The sequence below is a fragment of the Loxodonta africana genome, chromosome X (genome assembly GCF_030014295.1).
Source record: "Loxodonta africana isolate mLoxAfr1 chromosome X, mLoxAfr1.hap2, whole genome shotgun sequence".
NCBI classification, from domain to species: Eukaryota; Metazoa; Chordata; class Mammalia; order Proboscidea; family Elephantidae; genus Loxodonta; species Loxodonta africana.
The window spans coordinates 99,452,028-99,474,275 of NC_087369.1; the positions used below are offsets into that span (position 1 = coordinate 99,452,028).

At 36.6% G+C, this 22,248-nt stretch overlaps 1 protein-coding gene across 3 annotated transcripts in view; it reads right to left on the reverse strand.

Moving 5' to 3' along the window:
- CHM (CHM Rab escort protein) overlaps nucleotides 1–22,248 on the reverse strand; it is a 232,366-nt gene that overhangs the window by 145,006 nt on the left and 65,112 nt on the right. For all 3 annotated transcript variants that reach the window (XM_064278616.1, XM_010592695.3, XM_010592696.3), the window contains exon 4: nucleotides 19,447–19,571. In XM_064278616.1, coding sequence (XP_064134686.1) covers nucleotides 19,447–19,571 — 125 coding nt within the window. The remainder of the gene's footprint in view (nucleotides 1–19,446; nucleotides 19,572–22,248) is intronic.

Genomic DNA, 22,248 nt, shown 5'->3' on the forward strand with positions numbered 1-22,248 from the left:
TGATCTTTTGAGTGCCTTCCAACCTGGGGGGCTCATCTTCCAGTACTATATCAGACAATGCTCCACTGCTATTCGTAAGGTATTCACTGGCTAATGCTTTTCAGAAGTAAACTGCCGGGTCCTTCTTCCTAGTCCGTCTTATTCTGGAAGCTCAACTGAAACCTGTCCTCCACGGGTGACCCTGCCAGTATCTGAATACTGGTGGCATAGCTTCCAGCATCAGAGCAACATGCAAGCCCCCACAGTACGACAAGCTGACAAACACGTGGGGAATGCACCAAAATATATAAAGCAAATACTGACAAATGAAACCAAAACCAAACCCAGTGCCGTCGAGTCGAGTCCGGCTCATAGCAACCCTATAGGACAGAGTAGAACTGCTCCATAGAGTTTCCAAGGAGCGCCTGGCAGATTCAAACTGCCAACTCTTTGGTTAGCAGCCATAGCACTTAACCACTATGCCACCAGGGTTTCCAACAAATGAAAGGAGCAATAAAAAACTCTACAATAGTAGAAGACTTCAACACACCATTGTCAATAATGAACAGAACTTCCAGAAAGAAAATCAGTAAGGAAATAAAAGGCTTGAACAATACCATTAAAAAAAAAAATTAGATCTCATAGACATATACAGAAATCTCTATCCAAATCAAAACCATAGACATTTTTCTCTAGTGCACATAGAACATTATTCAGGATAGACCGTATGCTAGGAACGAAACAAGTCTCAACAAGATTGAAAAGATAAAAATTATCTTCTCCAAATACAAAGGAATAGTATGAAAAAATAATAATACAAAGAAAAATAGCAAACATATAAATATGTGGATGCTAAATAACACACTATTAAACAACCAATGGATCAGGGAAGAAATCAAGAGTGAATTAAAAATATTCTAGGAGTTAAACAAAAATGAAAACACAAGGCACCCAAAATAATGGGATACAGTGAAGGCAATCATCACAGGGAAATTCATAGCAATAAACATGTATATCAAAAAAGAAGAAAGATCTCAAATCAATAGTCATACTCTACAACTTGAGGAACTACAAAAAGAAAAATAAACTAAGTACAGACCTACAAGAACAAAGAAAATAAGAATGATCAAAGAAGAAATAGAGAATACAAAAACCATAGGGAAAAATCAATAAAACCAAAAGATAGTTCTTTGAAAAGGTCAATAAAATTGACAAACCATTAGCTAGACTAACAAAGAAAAAAATGTGTTATTAAGTGCTGTCAGTGGAGCCCTGGTGGCGCAGTGATTAAGAGCTCAGACTGCTAACCAAAAGGTCAGCAGTTCATACCCTCCAGGAACTGATCCCTCCTGATAACAGGTCCACAGTAAATGAGACGAAGTCTTGCCATCCTCTCTTCTAAGGAACATTCTGGCTATACTTCCTCCAACATAGATTTGTTCATTCTTCTGGCAGTCCATGGCATATTCAATATTATTCTCCAAAACCAGAATTCAAATGCTTCAATTCTTCGGTCTTCCTTTTTCATTGCCCATCTTTTCCATGCACGTAAGGCAACTGAAAATACCATGGCTTGAGGGTTTGAAACATGGCAGACGATGTGGACCAGCAACAAACTACCAACACAATAGGGGAGCCCCTGGATTTCATCAGGCTCAACCTGGCTGAGTGTATTTACGTGAAAATGTGAAATGACCGAGAACCTTAAGGAAGATGACATGCTCATGATCCTGTAATAAATATGATACTGGGAGATGTAGAAGAAATTGTTCAGGGAAATGGTGTTATACTAGTTGCCTCTCCACTGAGAGTTGGCTGAAACAAAAGATTTATCCTGTGTGGAATAAAGGAGACTTTTTACAATTGCCTCTTTAATGCAAAATACATTCGAAAGAGAAACCTGTGCAAATTTTGATAATCAGAAATGACCACGGACGGATTCTTCCGCTCCTAAAATGAGTTGATTTGCAGATAACTCACAAGTTCTTAAGCTAAACGGGACTTTTATTTTTCTCCAACCCTTCCAACAGATGTAATCATGAAAATACAAAACTCTTTTTGCAGATAATTTCAGATGTTTTTTTCTTCAAATTAAATCTGATTTTTGTCTTTTTTTTTTTTTTAAATGTCATGGCTTGCGTCAGGCACATTGAAGCGACATCTTTGCTTTTTAAAATTTTAAAGGGATCTTTTACAGATTTTCCTAATGCAATACATCATTTGATTCCTTGACTTCTGTTTTCATGGACATTGATTGTTGATCCAAGTAAAATACAATCCTTGACAACTTCAGTATTTTTTCTGTTTATCATGATGTCGCTTATTGGTCTACTTTTGAGGATTTTTGTTTTACGTTGAGGTGTAATCCATACTGCAGGCTGTGGTCTTGAGCTTATCAATAAGTGCTTCAAGTCCTCTTCACTCTCGGCAAGCAAGGTTGTGTCATCTGTATACTGCAAGTTGCTAATGAGTCTTTCTCCAGTCCTGATGCTGCATCCTTCTTTACCCTAGATTTCATATTATTTGGTCAGCACACAGATAGAATATATATGGTGAACAGATACAACCCTATCACACACCTTTTCTGAGTGTAAATCGTGGAGTATCTCCTTGTTCTGTTCAAGGCTGCCTCTTGATCTACATACACGTTGCACATGAACACAATTAAAGTGTTCCAGACAGCTCATTCTTTGCAATGTTATTCACAATTTGTTATGATCCATGTAGTCAAATGCCTCTGTGTAATTAATAAAGAAAAATATCTTTTTTCTGATATTCTCTGTTTCAGCTAAGATCTGTTGGAAATCAGCAATGATATCCCTCATTCCACATCCTGTTCTGAATCTGGCTTGAATTCTATAGTTCCCTGTTGATGTACAACTGCAGCCATTATTGAATTTTCTTCAGCCAAATTTTGCTTGCACATGATATTAATGATACTGTCAGATAATTCCCACATTCTGTTGAATCACCTTTCCTTGGAATGAACACGAATATGGACCTCTTCCAGACAGTTGTCAGAGAGCTGTCTTCCATGTTTCTTGGCATAGATGAGTAAGTGCTTCCAGGATTGCACCCATGAATTGGGGACATTACAACAGATCCAATAGAAATAAAAAGGACCATAACAAAATACTACGAATGTTTATACTACAAAAATTTGAAAAACAAAGACAAAATGCACAAAGTCCTAGAAACACATAACCTTCATAAACTAACACAAAAGAGGTAGAAAATCTTAACAGGCTCATAATAAGAGAAGTGATTTAATCAGTAATACAAAATCCCCAACAAAAAAATCCTTGGATAAGACAGATTCACTGGGAAATTTTACCAAATGTTCAGAGAATTGACACCAATCTTGCGCAAACTCTTCCAAAATACAGACAAGGAAGGAATACTCTCTAACTCATTCTATGAAGTTACATTATCCTAGCACCAACGCCAGACAAAACACCACAAGAAAAGAAAACTACAGACCTATAGCCTTCATGTGTACAGGTGTAAAAATTCTCAACAAAATACTAGCAAACAGAATTCAATAATATACTAAAAGAATTACACACCAGGACCAAGTGGGATTTATTCCAGGAATGCAAGGATGGTTCAACCTTAGAAAATATATCAATGTAATATAACACATTAATACAACAACAACAACAAAATAACCCACATGATCATCTCAACAGATGCAGAGAAGGCATTTGATAAAAATCCAACACCCTTTCCTGATAAAAAGAAGTCTCAACAAGAAAGGAATAGAAGGGATGTTCTTCAACATGATTAAGGGCTTTTTTTTTTTTTATGAAATACCAACAGCCAACATTACACTCAATGGAGAAAGACTAAGAGCCTTCCCCTTCAAAATGAGAATGAGAGAAAGATGCCTGCTATCACTACTTTTATTCAATATCATCCTGGAAGTCCTCATCAGAGCAATAAGGTATGCAAGAGAAATAAAAGGTTTCCAAATTGGAAAAAAAGAAAAACTATATGAGCAGATGACATGATCTTATATATAGAAAAACCCAAAGAACACACAAGAAAGCTTCTAGAACTAGTACAAGAATTCAGTAAAAAAGTTGCAGGGTACAAGATCAACACACAAAACCGGTCGGGTTTCTACATACCAACTAAGAGAAATCTGAAAATAAAATCAAGAAAGCAATTCCATTTATAATAACACCTAAAAGTGTAAAATACTTAGAAATAAACCTAACCAGAAATGTAAAGGACTTATACAATGAAAATTATAAAACGCTGCTGCAAGAGATTAAAAAAGAGCTAAATAAATGGAAAGACATTCTGTGCTCATGTATTGGAAGAGTTAATGTTGCGAAAATGCCAATACTACCCAAAGTAATCTATAGATTCAACACAATCGTGATCAAAGTCCCAACGGCATTTTTTATGGAAATCCTGAACTTCATATGGAATGGCAAGAGGCCCTGAAAAGCCAAAGCAATTTTTAAGAAAAAGAACAAAGTACAAAGCCTCACACCCCATACTATACAGCTACAATGATCAAAACAGCCTGGTACTAGTTTAATGATAGCACATAGGCTAGTGGAAAAGAACTGAGAGCCCAATAATAAATCCATACATCTATGTTCAATGATTTGAGAAGGGTGCTAAGTTTATTCAACAGGGAAGGAACAGTCTTCAATAAATGGTTCTGAGAAAACTGAATTTCCACACGTAGAAGACTGAAGCAAGATCCATATCTCACATCACACACAAAAGAACTAATTCAAAATGGATCAAGAACCAAAACATTAATCCTAAAACCATAAAGTTCTTGGGAAAAAAATATGGAGGTGAAGTTATTGGCCTTTTTTTTTTTTTGTCATGTTAGACTACCAAATACAACAAAAAATGCATGAGCAGCAGAAGACAAAATATATAATTGAGACCTCATAAAAATTAAATACTTATGTTCATCAAAGAACTTTATCAAAAGATTAAACAGGCAACCTACAGACTGCGGAAAAATCTCCAGGAACCATATAGCCAATAAAATCCATTGTTGTTTTGTCGATTCTGACAGTGACCCTATGGGGCAGGGTAGAACTGCCCCATAGGGTTTCCAAGGAGCAGCTGGTGTTTTCAAACTGCTGACTCTGAGATATCACCTCACCCCGGCTAGAACTGCAGTGAAAAAAAAAAACAGAAAATAACAAATGTGGCTGAGGATGTGGGAGATCAGAACCCTTATTCATTGGAGATGGGAATGTTGAAATGGTACAACCATTGTGGAAAACAGTACTACAATTGCTCAAAAAATTAAAATTCTGATCTACTTCCAAAAATCAGCCAGTGAACATCCTATATATAGATCACAATGGTCTGATCCATAACTGATCACAGGGATGCCATGGGACCGTTGTTTTGCTTCCATTGTGCATGGGGTTGCCATGAGTTGGGGACCAATTTGATGACAGCTAACAACAACAAACTATCAACGAGAACTCCAGGCTGTGTACTTGGGAAACCAGATAACTAGAGACATTAAACATGCATGTACAAACTTAAAAAATTAAAGTTAGAACTACCATGTTGTTGTTAGGTGCCATCGAGTCAGTTCCAACTCATAGTGACCCCATAGGACAGAAAAGAACTGCCCCATAAGGTTTCCAAGGAGTGGCTGGTGGATTTAAACTGCCCACCTTTTGGTAAGCAGCCGAGCTATTAACCACTGCGCCAACAGAGCTGACCCAGCAATTCCACTCCTAGGTATATACCCTAGGGACCTAAAAGTAGCAACCCAAACAGACATATGCACACCTATGTTCACTGCAGCACTATTCCCAATAACAAAAAAGGTGGAAAGAACCTAAGTGCCCATCAGCAGATGAATGGATAAACAAAATGTAGTACATACATACAATGGAGTACTACTCAGCCACAAGAGAAATGAAGTCCTAATACATGCTACGACATGTATGGACCTCGAAGACATTATGCTTAGTGAAATAAGTCAATCACAAAAGGGCAAATACTGTATCACATGTATAGAGACCAATATATATATTAGTATTACCTAGGGTGGGCAGAGGCCCTGGTGGTACAGTGGTTAAGAGCTTGGCTGCTAACCTAAAGGTCAGTGGTTCGAAACCACCAGCTGCTCCTCGGAAACCCTATGGGGCAGTTCTACGCTGTCCTATAGAATCACTATGAGATGAAATTGACTCAATGGTAATGGGTTTGGTTTTTTGGTTTGGGGTGCGGGGAGAGAGGGAATCATTCTCTAGAAAGCAGCGGGTTCATGTTTATGGTGATGAGAAAATTGGCATCCATTAAGGGTAATAATTGCACAACTTGACGAGTATAATTGGTATCACGAAGCTGTACACCACAAAAAGGGCCAAATGGCAAATAAGGTGTTATATAAAACTTAACAGCAACAACAACAACAACAACAAAGAGGCTAACACTGCTGACACTACTTAGGTACATCCAAACGCCTCATGGAATTAGTTCTGTTGGTTTGAATTTCAGGATCATGACTTCGTGGGACTGTCTGATCAACTGGCCTAATACGGTTTTGAGAATTTATGTTCCACTCCCTGGTTTGATGAGTAGTACCTATGGTCTTAAAAGCTTGTGAGCGGCCACCCGAGATATAATAATGGGTCTCTATTCACATGGAGAGACAGAGGAAGAGGGAGAACCAGGCATCAGAGAAGGAAGTAGACTACAGATCTAACCACCTCTATGAACTGTTGCCTCCTTTGCCATGAGACCAGGAGAACACGATAGTGCCTGGCTACCATTACTGAATGTTTTTATCAAGGAATTAATAGATGAATGCTGATCAAAAATGGAAAAATGTGGAACAGAATTTCAAATTATTTCGGAATCCAGACTCACTGGATCTATCGAGATTGGAGGAACCCACAAATTCATCGCTCTCAGGAAATCTTCAAACCATGAACCGAAGTTATCCCCTGAAGGCATCTTTAAACTAAACAACAGTTTAGTTAAATTAGTAAAGAATGTTCGCTATGAGGACTGTGCTCTTTTAAAGAATTATCTGTATCAGATCAAATTAACAACAGTAACTCTAAAGTACAGATGAGAAGTTTAGGGGGTACTGAGTCTATGTCAATGGTGTTGACACAACATGCATAGAGATACCAAGAAGGGTGACACAACGTGAAGAACATAGCCAATGTTACTGAATTGTACATGTGGAAATTGTTGAATGAGTACATGTTCTGCTGTGTATGTTGTCACCAAAATCAAAATTTAAAAAAATTTATCAAAATGGATTTCAAAAATTAAATCTAATATCATTTATATTGCTAATTTGAACATCAAAGGCCATTTACAATATAGTACCATATTTTTAAAATAATTTTACCTAACCACAACTATTGAATACCGCTTTGCGCAAATGCATTTTTTGCACAAATTGTCAAGATCTGTATATATCCTTGGAACTAAAACCCACTGCCGTCGAGTTGATTCCGAATTGACAAGGCAATCCTTGGAACTATGGGCTATAAATTATGACATTATCTAGTATTACTTATCAATCAGTTGTAGTAACAAAGGAACACTTCAAAATGAATGTGTTTTATTAAAACCCTATAACAGTCACCCTTTCAGATGAGTCAAATGAAAAATTGCCAACCAGCTGGTTAATTTATTCAGCACAGGTTTTCATATTTTTCAGCCATTTGCACCATTTTCCTAATATTGCTTGTTGCAAAAAAAGTATTCTTTTACTCTGATGCATGTACTTTGTTCTAAGGCTATTCATTCCTGATGTGCACAGTATATGTTATACTGGTACACAGCTGTTTATTCCTGCAAATAAATGTTTAATGGTTCTCATAAGAGTTACAAAAATTAGACTAACCAAAAATTGTGGTTTCAGAAAGTAGTAATATAAAAAAAAAGCACTGTAATCAATTTTGAATTGTTATAATATATTGGTAGATATAGTCCCCTGTTTGGTACCAACTTAAATGCTAACACATACTAGAGAATGCAGCTGAAATATCAACCTCCATCACATTTCTCCAAGAACAAAATTCCCTAAGGCAGTGTTCAACAGGTAGTGTTGGTTGCTTACTCAACAACCACTACCCTCTTCCTCCTTGCTACAAGAACCCATATTTTGTTCCAGTATCAGGCAGAAGTTGCTCAGTGTTATGGTATGGATCATAACTGATCAAAATCAATTTTGGTAATTTCACTCCCCTCTCCTAAGTGACTCAATTAGGGGTGTCCATGTTACCCAGTTATAGCCAAGGAGGAACAGACTGCTGGGGACTATTGATAAAGATTTTCAGTAAAATAGAAAAAAGTATACTCGTGTTAGGGAAAAAGTCTCCTAACTTTATTTCCTGTTTAGAGATCTTTTGCTGTGTGAGAACGTGTTTAGAACTATAGCATCCATCTTGTAACCCTGCGTAGAAAGCTAAGAGAAGTCCAGAGGATCTGACCCAGAGTTCTGATATAATGAAACTGTCCAATTAACTAATCTTTGATTGACTTACTACTTCATAACTACTTATCTATCACCCACCCATCTATATCTAGGTATCTACTATTTAAACCATGGCTGCCTCTAAATTTAAAGAATATAGGTGATTTTTCAATTCCTTTATTTTTTACTCCTTTCTCCTTATTGCTATTATTCAATATATGCACAAAAAGTTCACGCGACTTGAGGCAGAGCCAGGAGAGTGGACTATTCAGACACACTAAGGCATCTGCAACAAAGATCAGAAAAACCAATCATAGAACCCTGAACGTTAAAAGAAAGGACAAAGTATTGGATGGAAAGTAACTGAGAAGAAGAAACTGAAAAAAAAAAAAAAAGGAGGGGAAGGAATAGAGATGCAGTGTGGAGATTCCTGACCAAATGGCGTAACTCAGTGTTGCAATCTTGAAATAAAGTCAACAAACCTGCATGCAGAAAGACACCTGCACAGAATTTTCAACAGGAAATTAAAGGAATTTGTAGAAACCAAACAAACATATAAGAACCATTAAAGGGACTCCTTCAATTAGAGAAACAACAACATCAGACAACCTGAATAGAGGATACAGGTCAGTATTATCGAAATACTGACCTAGGTAATGAAGTCTCAAGAATAACACAAAGCTATAAGATTCAAAACAGGGAACTGAAGACATCAATCTGTAAATGACTATGTAAGAACAATAAAAGGGGGAATACGCAGTGTAGATACAGAACTTTAAAATGGAAAGTACTTCACGGTGATATCAAGTAATAAAAGACTGATTCAAACTTAGGAAGATAAGGGTAAATTTCAAAGTAACCACAAAGAAAGGTAATAAAACCTACTCATCAAAATAAAGCAAAACAAAGTCTCATTAAACACAAAATCTACAATAACAAAAGAAACAAAAAGAAATTTCACAAACAGAAGGAACTCAGCACAGGAGACTAAGAGGAACAAAATGTCAGCAGCATAAAAAAATAAATAAAAAACTACATAATGACAGCAATAAACTCAATCTATTGATAATCACACTGAATATAAATGGCTTAAATGCACCCATAAAGAGACATAGAGTAACACAGTGGATAAAAAAGCAGGGCCCATCAATATGCTACAGAGACACACCTTAGACACAAAGACATAAATATATTAAAAATTGAAGGACGCAAAAAATGTATTAAGCAAACAGCATATCAAAAAAGAGCAAAGATGGCAAAATCCATAATAAAAGACAAGGACATTATATAATTATTAAAAGTACTGACCACCATGATGACATAGCCATATTAAATACCTTTGCACCCAACAACAGGGCTCCAAAATATGTAAAACAAACTGTAACAGCACTGAACATAGAAATTGAAAGTTTCACAATAAAATAGGAGACTTCAACACATCACTCTCAGCAAAGCATATACAACATCTAGGAACAAACTCAGCAAACATTCAGAAGCTCTTAAGGCCACGATCAACCAACTTGACCTTGCAAACATATACAGAACACTCCACTGAACGGCAGCAAAGTATACACTGTTTTCCAACGCACATGGAACATTATCCGGAACAGATCACATCTTAGGTCACAAAGCAACCCTCAACAAAATCCACAACACTGAGATTATACAAAGCATCTTCTCTGATTACAAAGCCATAAAAGTAGAAATTAATAACAGGAAGAGCGAAGAAAAAAATAAAAAACATAGAAACTGAACAACAGCTTGCTTAAAAACCACTGCATAATACAAAAAAGTCAAAGATGGAAGAACAAAATTCCTAGAATCAAATGAGAATAAAAACACATCATACTAAAACCTTTGGAACACAGCTAAGGCAGTGCTCAGAGGACAAATTATAGCAATAGATGCAGAAATCAAAAAAGAAGAAAGGGACAAAATCAAAACATTAGCTACACAACTTGAACAAATAGAAAGAGAACAGAAAAAGAAGCCCACAGCCACCAGAAGAAAGGAAATAATAAAGATCAGAACGTAAATAAATGAAAGAGAGAACAGAAAAACAACAGAAAGAATTAGCAAAACCAAAAGTTGGTTCTATGAAAGGATCAATAAACCACTGACAATACTGACAAAAGAAAAACGCGAGACAACACAAATAACCCAAATAGGAAATGAAATGGGAGACATTACAACAGACCTAACTGAAATGAAAGGATCATAGCAGCGAACTATGAAAATCTATACTCCAACAAATTTGAAAACCTATAAAAAAGGAAATGGACAAATTTCTATAAACACAAAACCTACCCAAACTAACACAAAATGATGTTGAAAACCTGAACAGACCCATAACAAGAGAAGACATTGAAAACTCCCAACAACAACAACAAAAAAAGGCCCTGGCCCAGATGACTTCACAGAATTCTACCAAATACTCAGACAAGAGCTCACAATGGAACCACTCAGATTATTTTAGAACATAGAAAAAGAAGGGATACTTCCAAATTGATTCTATGAAGCCAGCATAACCCTGATACCAAAACCAGGTAAAGACACCACAAAAAAAGGAAATTACAAACCAATACGTCCCATGAACGCAAATGCAAAAATTCTCAACAAAATTCTAGACAATAGAATTCACCATCATATCAAAAAAATAATACACCACAACCAAGTGGGATTCATACCAGGTATGCAAGGATGGTTCAACATTAGAAAACCAATCAAGGTAATCCGGCACATAAATAAAAGAATCACATGATTGCCTCAATAGACACAGAAAAAGCATTCGATAAAGTCCAACACCCATTCCTGATAAAAACTCTCAATAAAACAGGTATAGAAGGAAAATTCCTCAACATTATTCTTAATGGAGAGAAGCTAAAAACATTCCCCTTGAGAACAGGAATAAGACAAGGCTGTCCTTTCTTACCACTCTTATTTAACATTGTGCTGGAAGTCCTACCTAGAGCAATAAGGCAAGAAAAAGAAACAAAGGACATCCAAATTGGTAATGATGTAGTACAACTGACCCTATTTGCAGATGATATGATGCTAACATATAAAACCCAAAACTAAGAGAGTCAGTAGAGTGGCAGGATACAAGATAAACATAGAAAAATCAGTTGGATTCCTATACACCAATAAAGAAAACCACAAAAAGAAAATCAGGAAAACAATACCATTTATAATATCCCCTAAAAAAATAAAATACGTAGGAATAAATCTAACTAGGGATGTAAAAGACCTACACAAATAAAAATCTACAAAAACACTACTGCAAGAAACCAAAAGAGATCTACATAAATGGAAAAACATACCCTGTTCACGAACAGGTAGACTCAACATTGTGAAAATGTCAATTCTACCCAAAGCAGTCTACAAATACAATGCAATATCAATCCAAGTACCAATAGCATTCTTTAAAGAGACAAAAAAAAAAAAACTAATCATTAACTTTATATGGAAAGGAAGAGGTCCTGCATAAGTAAAGCATTATTGAAGAGGAATAAAGTAGGAGGACTCGCACTACCTGATCTCAGAATCTACTATACAGGTACGGTAGTCAAAACAGCCTGGTACTGGTACACCAAAAGATCCGTTGACCAATGGAACAGAATTGACAACTCAGATGTAAATCCATCCACCTACGCTCACCTGATCTCTGACAAGGGCCTAAAATCCATCAAATGGGGAAAAGACAGTCTTTTTAACAAAGTGTGCTGGCAAAACTGGATGTCCATCTGCAAAAAATGAAACAGGACCCATACCTCACACCATACACAAAAACTAATTCAAAATGGATGAAAGCTCTGAATATAAAACCATAAAGATCATAGAAGAAAAAATAGGATCGATGCTAGAGGCCCTAACACGTGGCATTAACAGGATACAAACCATAAATAACAACACAAAAACTCCGGAAGATAAGCTAGGTAACTGGGATCTTTTAAAACTTAAACACTCATGCTCATCAAAACGCTTCACCAAAAGAGTAAATAGAGAACCTGCAAACTGGGGAAAAATTTTGGGCTATGACAAATCCGGCAAAGGTCTAATCTCTAAAATCTACAGAAAAATCCAACACCTCTATAACGAAAAGGCAAATAATCCAATTAAAAAATGGGCAAAGAATTGAACAGACACTTCACCAAAGAAGGCATTCAAGAGGCTAACGGACACTTGAAGAAACGCTCGTGATCACTAGCCATTAGAGAAATACCAATCAAAACCACAATGAGATACTGTCTCACTCCGACATTACTGGCACGAATCAAAAAAAAAACAGAAAATAACAAATGTTGGAGCAGCTTCAGGGAGACTGGAACTCTTATGCACTGCTGGTGGGAATGCAAAATGGTATAACCACTTTGGGAAACAATATGCTGCTTCCTTAGAAAGCTAGACAGAAATACCATATAATCCAGCAATCCCACTCCTAGGAATACATCCTAGAGAAATAAGAGCCGTCACATGAATAGATGTATGCATACCCATATTCGCTGCAGCACTGTTCACGATAGCAACAAGATGGAAACAACCTAGATGCCCATCAACAGATGACTGGATAAACAAACTATAGTACATACACACAACAGAGTATTATGCAACAATAAAGAACAATGATAAATATGCGAAGCATCTCATAACATGGATGAATCTGGAGGGCACTATGCTGAGTGAAATAAGTCAATCACAAAAGGACAAATATTGTATGAGACCACTACTATAAAAACTCATGAAAGGCTTACACACAAAAAGAAACTATCTTTGATGTTTACGAGGGGTGGGGAGGAACACTCAACAGACAATACATAAGTGGTAACTTTGGTGAAGGATAAGACAGTATACAATACTGGGGAAGTCAGCACAATTTGTCCAAGGCAAGATCATGGACACTCCATAGACACATCCAAACTGCCTAAGAGACCGAATTACTCGGCTGAGGGCTGTGGGGACCATGGTCTTGGGGAACATCTAGCTCTGTTGGTATAATATAGTTTATGAAGAAAATATTCTATGTTCTACTTTGGTGAATTATACTGCTGGTGGGAATGCAAAACAATATGGCGCCTCCTTAAAAAGCCAGACATAGAAATACCACAGGATCCAGCAATCCCACTCCTAGGAATATATCCTAGAGAAGTAAGAGCTGTCACAGGAATAGATATATACACACCCATGTTCACTGTAGCACATCATATTCACAGTAACAAAAAGATGGAAACAACTTAAACGCCCATCAACAGATGAATGGATAAACAAACTATGGTACATACACACAATGGAGTACTATGCAATGATAAACAACAATGATGAATCTGCAAAACCTCTCAAAACATGAATGAATCTGGAGAATACTGTGCTGAGTGAAATAAGCCAATCACAAAAAGACAAATACTATATGAGACCACTGTTATACGAACCCATGAAAAGGTTTACACACAGAAACAATCTTTGATGGTTACAAGGGAGGGGAGCGGTAGAGAGGGAAACACTATCTAGATAGTAAATGGTAACTTCACTGAAGGGTAGGGCAGTGAACAATACTAACAAAGTCAGAACAACTTGACCAAGGCATGTTTTAGCTTAAAAAAAAAAAAAAGTTCATGTAACTTACATAATTTTTTAAATACTATGTCTTTCCACTTATTTGGTCTTTGATTTCTCTCATTAATGGTCTAAAATTTTCAACATAAATTTCTAATCATAATTTTGCTAGATTTATTCCTAAGACTTTAATTTTTTTTCTGTTTTCACATAAATTTGTCTTTTATCAGAACTCCATCATCGCTGCATGTTATTTCCAAATCTGTTTATACATATGTTTTTCCTCATTTGAGGAGTTGCCAAATGGAAGGGACTTTTTTTTTTTTTTTAGATCTAGAATTCTGATTAGAAGGAGTGGAGGAGTAGGGGATTTGCTTTGAAGCTGTGTGTGTGTCTTTTTAACAGGGCAAATTAGTTTCTCATTCAAAAAGTCATAGACAAATTGTTTTGCAATATTGGCTGTAATCCCTGCAATGTGTCAGCACTCTCCTCCTTTCCCTTTATACCCCAGGTTCCCCATGTCAATTTGTCCAGGTTTCCTGTCCCTTCCTGTCTTCCTATCTTTGCTTTTGGGCAGGTGTCACCCGTTTGGTCTGGTATGCTTGACTGAACCAAGAAGCATGTTCCTCACATGTGTTATTGCTCGTTTTAAAGCGCTATCTAGTCTTTGGCTGAAAGGCAGACTTTGGGGGTGGCTTCAGTTCTGAGTTAGCAGGGTGTCCGGGGCCACAGTTTCGGGAGTTCTTTCAGTCTCTGTCAAACCAGTAAGTCTGGTCTTTTTTGTGAATTTGAATTTTGTTCTACATTTTTCTCCCTCTCAGTCCAGAACCCTCTACTGTGATGCCTGTCAGAGCCTGACTTGTAGAATTTTTAATTTAAAATTTTAAAATCAAAAATAAGAAGAATTTTTAGATTCCTACTACAATAATATCTTTATTTAGATATCAAGCCACTAGAGAGAACTGGTTCACTTGCAAATCTAAGAAGCATACCAGAAAAGGGGAAATAATGTTCAATATAATAAAAAATAAAAAGAACAGAAATTGCACAAATTATTGTCAGTATTTTAGAAAGATAAAATTTCTTCTCAGTGAAGAATCTACATTACATTATTCAATCAACAGGCAATAATATTTTACCTAAGAATTACTTGGGTTTGTCTGATTTGAGTGTGGATTAATGCATTTTGCCTCTTCATAGTTGGTTTATAATTTAAAACTGTAAATAGTAGCTACTTTTATTCCCCATATAAGCTATAATACATGGGCGGTCAGAAAAAAAGGAAAACTCAACGAAAAGGATTGACACAGTGGCTGTAACACTGTTCTCAAACAGCAAGGATTATGAGAATGGCGCAGGACCAGGCAGGGTTTTGTTCCATTGTACACAGCGTTGCTACGAGTCAGAACGAACTCGACGGCACCTAACAACAACAAAGCTACAGAAACATTCTGTGGCTTATAATGTACATTCACAATAACTAAAGGATACTGGACTAATCTCTTGTTTTCCTAACAGTGGGAGTTAGGCACTTTAATTCCCCGTTACAGAGAGGACTAGTTTACTATACTAAATAGTAATATAGTAAATTAAAGAAGTGAATGCACTTCTTTAGTGCTAGTCTTCACAAAGGAAATAATTTATTCACTTGGTGGAATGGCTCACATGATAAGCACTATCCATGTTGATCTGCTTGCTGAAACGGAAACAATATACGCTTTTGAGTTAGATAGATGTGGGTTCAATTTCTGACTCAGCTATTTACTCAGGCTCTCCCTGAAATACACCTATAGCCTAAACACACAGCTATAAAACCAAAACCAAACCCACTGTCATCGAGTCAATTTCAACTCATAGTGACCATATAGGACACAGGAGAAGTGTCCCATAGGGTTTCCAAGGAGTGGCTGGAGGATTCGAACTGCCAATCTTTTGGTTAGCAGCCAAGCTCTTAACGATTGTACCTCCAGGGCTCAACACATAGCTATAAAAAAAAGATTAAATGAAATATGTAAAGCATATGGTTACAGCACTTGGCAGAAAAATAAACAAAAACAAACCCATTGTTGTCTAGTCAATTTCGACTCACAGAGTTGAACTGCCCCGTAGGGTTTCCAAGGAGTGACTGGTGGATTTGAACTGTGACCTTTTGGTTGGCAATCAAGCTCTTAACCACTGTGTCACCAGGGCAGAATGACAATATCCAAAAAATGCTAGTCCTTTTTCACTTCCCTTCTGCAAATCAATAAATTGTAAAGTCATAAATATCATTTTGTATGACAAAAATATTTCTAGGTCCAACCTAGAAATTGGCCCACTTATTTCACGCAGCACTATGGTAAAAAAAAGCTCTGATATAACAAAATAATCTGGATAGTTCATTAGAGTCTGTGATACTTGTACTTTAACATATGACAATACATGAATCACTGTAATTTAGTATTTAGTCTAATTTTGCAATAACCAAAAGTATTCGATTTAATGCCCAAATGATCACACAAAACCTTTAACTTGAACATTTCAGAGTAGTTTTGAAAAAAAATAGCAATTTTTTAAATGTGCTACCCTATACCTTTACAGTGGAGTATGCTGTTACTGACTGACCATGTTCTTTAAGGTATTTTCAGGCAGTAGTGATGGATGTGCACTTATCCACGTGTATTCGTGCCCAGTCCTCCTTTCAATCAAACATAAACACTCAGGAGGCTACTGACTATGGCTCGAATTTTGCTTAGGGTCAAGAGATACATATTTTATTCTTCATTATCAAATATATAAGAATCAAATAATAGATTTTGGCTTCATGAACACCAACTCTATAAAATAAGCTAACTCATCTGATCTAAAATGGGAAGACAAGTCATAGTATTCCAGATTCATATCATTATAAAGTTGTCTTCAGACAATATTTAGAAATTAAAAAAAAAAACAATATTTCACATATGTAATGCAACAAGGATTTAAGTTTGACTTCTACCTATTTGCTTGCTGCAACTAAATATAATGGACTCTTGGCATGAATGACCATTAAGGTGGAAGAATTTTGGTAATTTGTCATTTGGCCAGATTGTGGATTTGAACTGCACATGCTGACAGAGTGGTATGCAAGAGCAAGGTATGTAGCAAGTGAAAGACCCTAAACGATTGCCAAGTGCGGTGCAAGTGATTACTGATTGATTACTTTCGTATGGCCTTTCTAGTCATGGTCTTGAAACTCCCACCCAGGTGATTGGGCAGGACTGTGTGATAGCGTAATTGTGGCCCACCAAGGGGACTGGTCAGTTTTGCCTTAAAAGAGAGCCAATTCCTGAGCAGACAAGGTGAGCCCACCACCACCAAGGAGGAATAGCCTAGCAGGAGAGACCCCACAGCAGAGACCCGACAGCAGGAGACAGTGCAGTGGGCTTCCCGGCCCACGGAGGAAGAAAGCTGAGCGCCTTCGGGCAGAGACTGAGGGACAGGGAGTGGTATGCCTGTGAGCACAGCTGGGGAGAGGTTATCCTAATAAAAGAACTGTATCCTGAGTGTTCTTGAGCTGGAATCGCAAGTTTTATTTCCCTGATAAACCCCATAATTGTAAGTATGGTCTGTAAGTTCTGTGTGGCCATTGCAATGAATTATCAAATCCAGCAGAGATGTAGAGACTGCTGTGGGAGGGACGGTTAGTGTCACAGTCGGTAAAGATGGCCGAGAAAGGAGCCAGGTCTGACCTCCGCCTCAAAGGAGTCAGCCTTGGGCTGTTAAACTTGGTTCTCCTTTCCCCTTGTGATATTAGAGGAGGTCAGACACCACCCCCAAACTGTTCTTACACCCAGCTTAGTGTCTAATTTTGAAAATCCTCAGGAAAAAGATAACCTCCTTTTTGAAAAAAATGCATATTAAGTGAGCCTAATGATAACTAGAAAATTCAATTAATTTGCGGTGTGTGGCTGTGAACAGAAAACACATGACTCAACAGAGTAGAGCGTAAAAAAATAATAATACAGCAATGGGAAGAAAAAAAACAATTCCTTTTTGGAGATAACATGATAATATATGTAGAAAATCCTAAGTAATCTACCCAAAAAACCTCAACAAGCTCCAGGAACTAGTGAGTTTAGTAAGATTTCAGGATACAAGATCAACAAGCGAAAGTCAATTGTATTTCTATGTACTAACAATGAAGGTATGAAAACCGAAAGGAAAAAACACAATACCATCTACAATTACTTCCCCTCAAAATGAAATACTTAAATATACAAGTAACAAAACCTGTATAGGAGCTGTATGCTGAAAATTGCAAAATTTTGTTGAAAGACATCTAGGTCAATTGGCATAACAAAACGTACTGAGAAAACCTTCTGCATCCCACTTTGGTGAGTGGCGTCTGGGGTCTTAAATGCTAGCAAGTGGCCATCTAAAATGCATCAATGGGTCTCAACCCACCTGGAGCAAAGGAGAAAGTGGGAACACCAAAGACATATGGTAAAGATGAGGCCAAGAGACAGACACAACAGAGAATCCCTGATGGAGTAGGAGAACATTGAGATGCAGATCTCAAATTCTTATAAAAAGACCAGGCTTAATGGTCTGACTGCGAGTGGAGGGACCCTTGAGGTCATGGTCCCCAAACCCTTTGTTAGCCCAAGATTGAAACCATTCCTAAAGACAACTCTTCAGATAGGGATTTGACTGGACTATAAGGTAGATAATGATACTCGTGAGGAGTGAGCTTCTTGGCTCAGGTAGACACATGAGACTATGTGGGCAACTCCTGCCTGGAGGGGAGATGAGAAGGCAGAGGGGGACAGGAGCTGGCTGAATGGACACAGGGAGGACGGGGGGAGAGGAGGAATGTGCTGTCTCATTAGGAGGAGAGCAGCTAGGAGTACATAGCAAGGTGTGTACAACTTAATATATGAGAGACTGACTTGATTCGTAAACTTTCACTTAAAGCACAATAAATAAATTAATTTTAAAAAATTTCTTCATGTTTTACATTAAAAATTATAATCTTTCATATTGCTATATTGCGTATTACCTATGAAGGATGTATAGCTGAAAGAACACTGGACTAGGAGTAAAAAGTCCTAGGTTTTAATCTTGGGTTTCATCACCCTATAGTTTAGGTATGGCCCTGCCACTTATCAAGCCACGTGACCTGCAGCAAATTACTTAATCTGTCTGAGCTCCATTGCCCTATCTGTAAAAAAGTAATACTATCTGCCCTGCCATAGTGTAAGATTGTTGTAAAAATCAAATGAGACAATGTATTTCAAAGAACTTAGTAAATTGCAAGGATTGAATGTAAGATGTTGTAATAATGATAGTATTACCTAAACAGAGAAAACTGAAAGTTTCATTTAAAAAAAGGTAAAACCAGCATGCTAATATGACTCATAGCAACCAATGTCATATAAATCCTTATAATTGGCTTCTTCTAAAAAAGTACGACTAAGAAGCCATTAACTTAGTTTATCCTAAATAAATACTTTTCATACCTGGCATAACAAAACACTTCCACATGTTGAATGGTTCTGTCCTTCTTGCTAAGAGCAATGGCTTCTTCATTTTCAAGAATCTGCTCTTGCCATGTCGGGCTTTCATTCACAGCGTCGCTGCTTTCCTAAACGAAACACAGATGAGACGTTTTAATTTCTTAAATAGAGTGATTTGAAACTGTACTTTTCAGAGAAAAATTTTATACTGCCAAAATTCAAGTTTTTTTCTTTTTAACTCCATCAACATTCAATGAAGGATATCACTTCATAGTCATTGAAGCAACTCCAGCATAGAATGCCAGCTTCAAAGGAAGGAGAGAAAAACAATGTGTATAAATCTATCCTATCAAAAACTAGCTCTGGTTTGCAGATTTCTATCAGGATATAGGACATTTTGATACAGTTACATGGCCATGGCTGTTTTGATATGGCTTAAGAAACTTTTTTCTTAAAACAATGTGCACAACCGACAACCTGTATCTGCTGAGAATCAAAGGTATCTGTTGTAATAATTTTTTTATTTTATATTTTGTTGTCAAAACAGCAAGGTCAAAGTGACTTTTTTCATTCTACTTACTGTCAGATTTCTGAATGTTGGTCACTGGTCATATTAAATTATGATTATATGTAAAAAGTACTGTGAAAAGTGCTCAGCACAATAAAACTAAGGGCTTTATAATCATCAGTCCCTGAATGTTTTATATTCTGAAAGACAATAAAAGCAATAATATATAAAAGTATACAACCACTTTTTTTTTTAACCACTTAGCATAGTAGTTTATCATTTGTGATTTTGACTGTGTTCTCGACGTTAATTTTTTTTTTTCCTTAATCACAGAGAATGAAAAAATTCTCACTAAGGGCTGAAAGTGGCCCAATAAATTTTTGAGTCATTCCTAACTACATTTTATGGAGAAAATTATATGCTACAGCCCTGGTGGCGCAGTGGTTAAGAGCTATGGCTACTAACCAAAATGCTGGCAGTTCGAATCCATCAGCCGCTCCTTAGAAACCCTACGGGGCAGTTCTGCTCTGTCCTATAGGGTTGCTAGGAGTTGGAATCGACTCAACAGCAACGGGTTTGGCTTTTTTGGTTTTATGGCAGTATTTGAACATAGAAGATTTTGAAGATGTCAAGATATATTAAATGTATTAAATATACTCAAGGAATTACTCGTGAAATACAACTGCAATATCATTTGTATTAAGTAAGTTCATCTTGGAAAATTTCTAAACATACAGATTTCATAAAGTAAGGCAACAATTTTTTTTTAAGTCTCTACTGTCTTGAATTTAACATTTTAAGCTGGAGAAAAGTAGTGGCAGACAGCTCTTATTAGCAAGTATAGTATTATATACTATTAAACATTTCAAGAAAACTATAAGGGGAGATGGCGTACAGAAACTTTGAATGTGTAGACATGGAATGACTAGGCTAAGAAAAATAACTGTGTATCACGGAGAGAAAGTGAAGAGGAAAAGGATATGACAGAGTCAAAATCCTGGAGTAAAAAGAGTATTAAAATGAAAAAGAGAATGAAGGAAGTACTAAAACTTTAGTTTAAAAACATGTAACCCATTAACAACATATAAAAAAAAAATCTTCATTCACCAAAAGTTTTCTATTCAGATAACTGGGATATTTTTTTCTTCTGAGAACGCAGACTAAATTTTCTCAGGAAAGTACAAATATGCTCAAATATAAGCTGACCCTAACACATACTTCCCGAGGATAAGATTCAAAAAAGGATTTCCAATCAACTTAAATATATTAATATTTTAGAGATACAGATAAAACAGTCAAATGTCTATAACATTTATTTTCTTATATATAGTTTGAATTATTATATGAAATGCCACTTTAGAAATATTGCTTATTTCTCCATGCTCTCATTTCATGCACCTGTAATACTTAAACTGAATCTTCAATACCTCTTCAACATCAATGTCTTTGTCATCAATAGAGATGCTTTCTGAGTCACGTATACCATTAAATTAATTAGTACAACTGCAACGCCCGGTATGGTGCTTGGCACGTAGAAGTGCTTAATAACTCTTAGATATTATTATTCTTAAGCTCTTCGCTGCTAACCAAAAGATCAGAGGTTTGACTCCACCCAAAGAGACAGTGGAAGAAAGGTCTGGCGATCCACTTCTGAAAAATCAGCCACTGAAAACGCTTTGGAGCACAGTTCTACCCTGGCACACATGGGGTTGCCATGAGTTGGCATTGACTCGACGGCAAGTGGTTTGGGTTTTTTTTTTGTTTATTATTATTCTTAGTTAAAAGACTATAATTTTCTAGAGTATATTACTTCCTTTCCCACGTGTCTAAACTGTTTGAGATACAGCATTTTCTGATTCCATGTAATATGCTCTTAGTAGGAATTTCAGTTCAAGCCACGAATACCATTTCTGTAAAATTAGGACTTTTTTTAATGTGTCTCATAAAAACTGGCAAACTCGTAACACAGACCACTTCACACATTATGTTCCAAGTGATCTCTAAAAAGCTTCTTTACAATGCTCTCCAACAGCTGCAATAGGGAGATTCTATTCTCAAAAAATTACAAAATTTATATTAAATTTCTTTCCTTGCTTTTTCTTTGTACTGATTTTATCAAGTGACCTCTATAAACATGCAAGACCACCACTGACTGAGATCACTTCAAATTAATGTGTCTTCCCCAAATCGTTGTTTTTTGTTCAAAGTATACTAACAGAAAGAGCAATTAGTAATATGTGTGAGACTTTATACAGACTGGAATATCTTTTCTGAGAAACTATTTTAATGAAGAATTT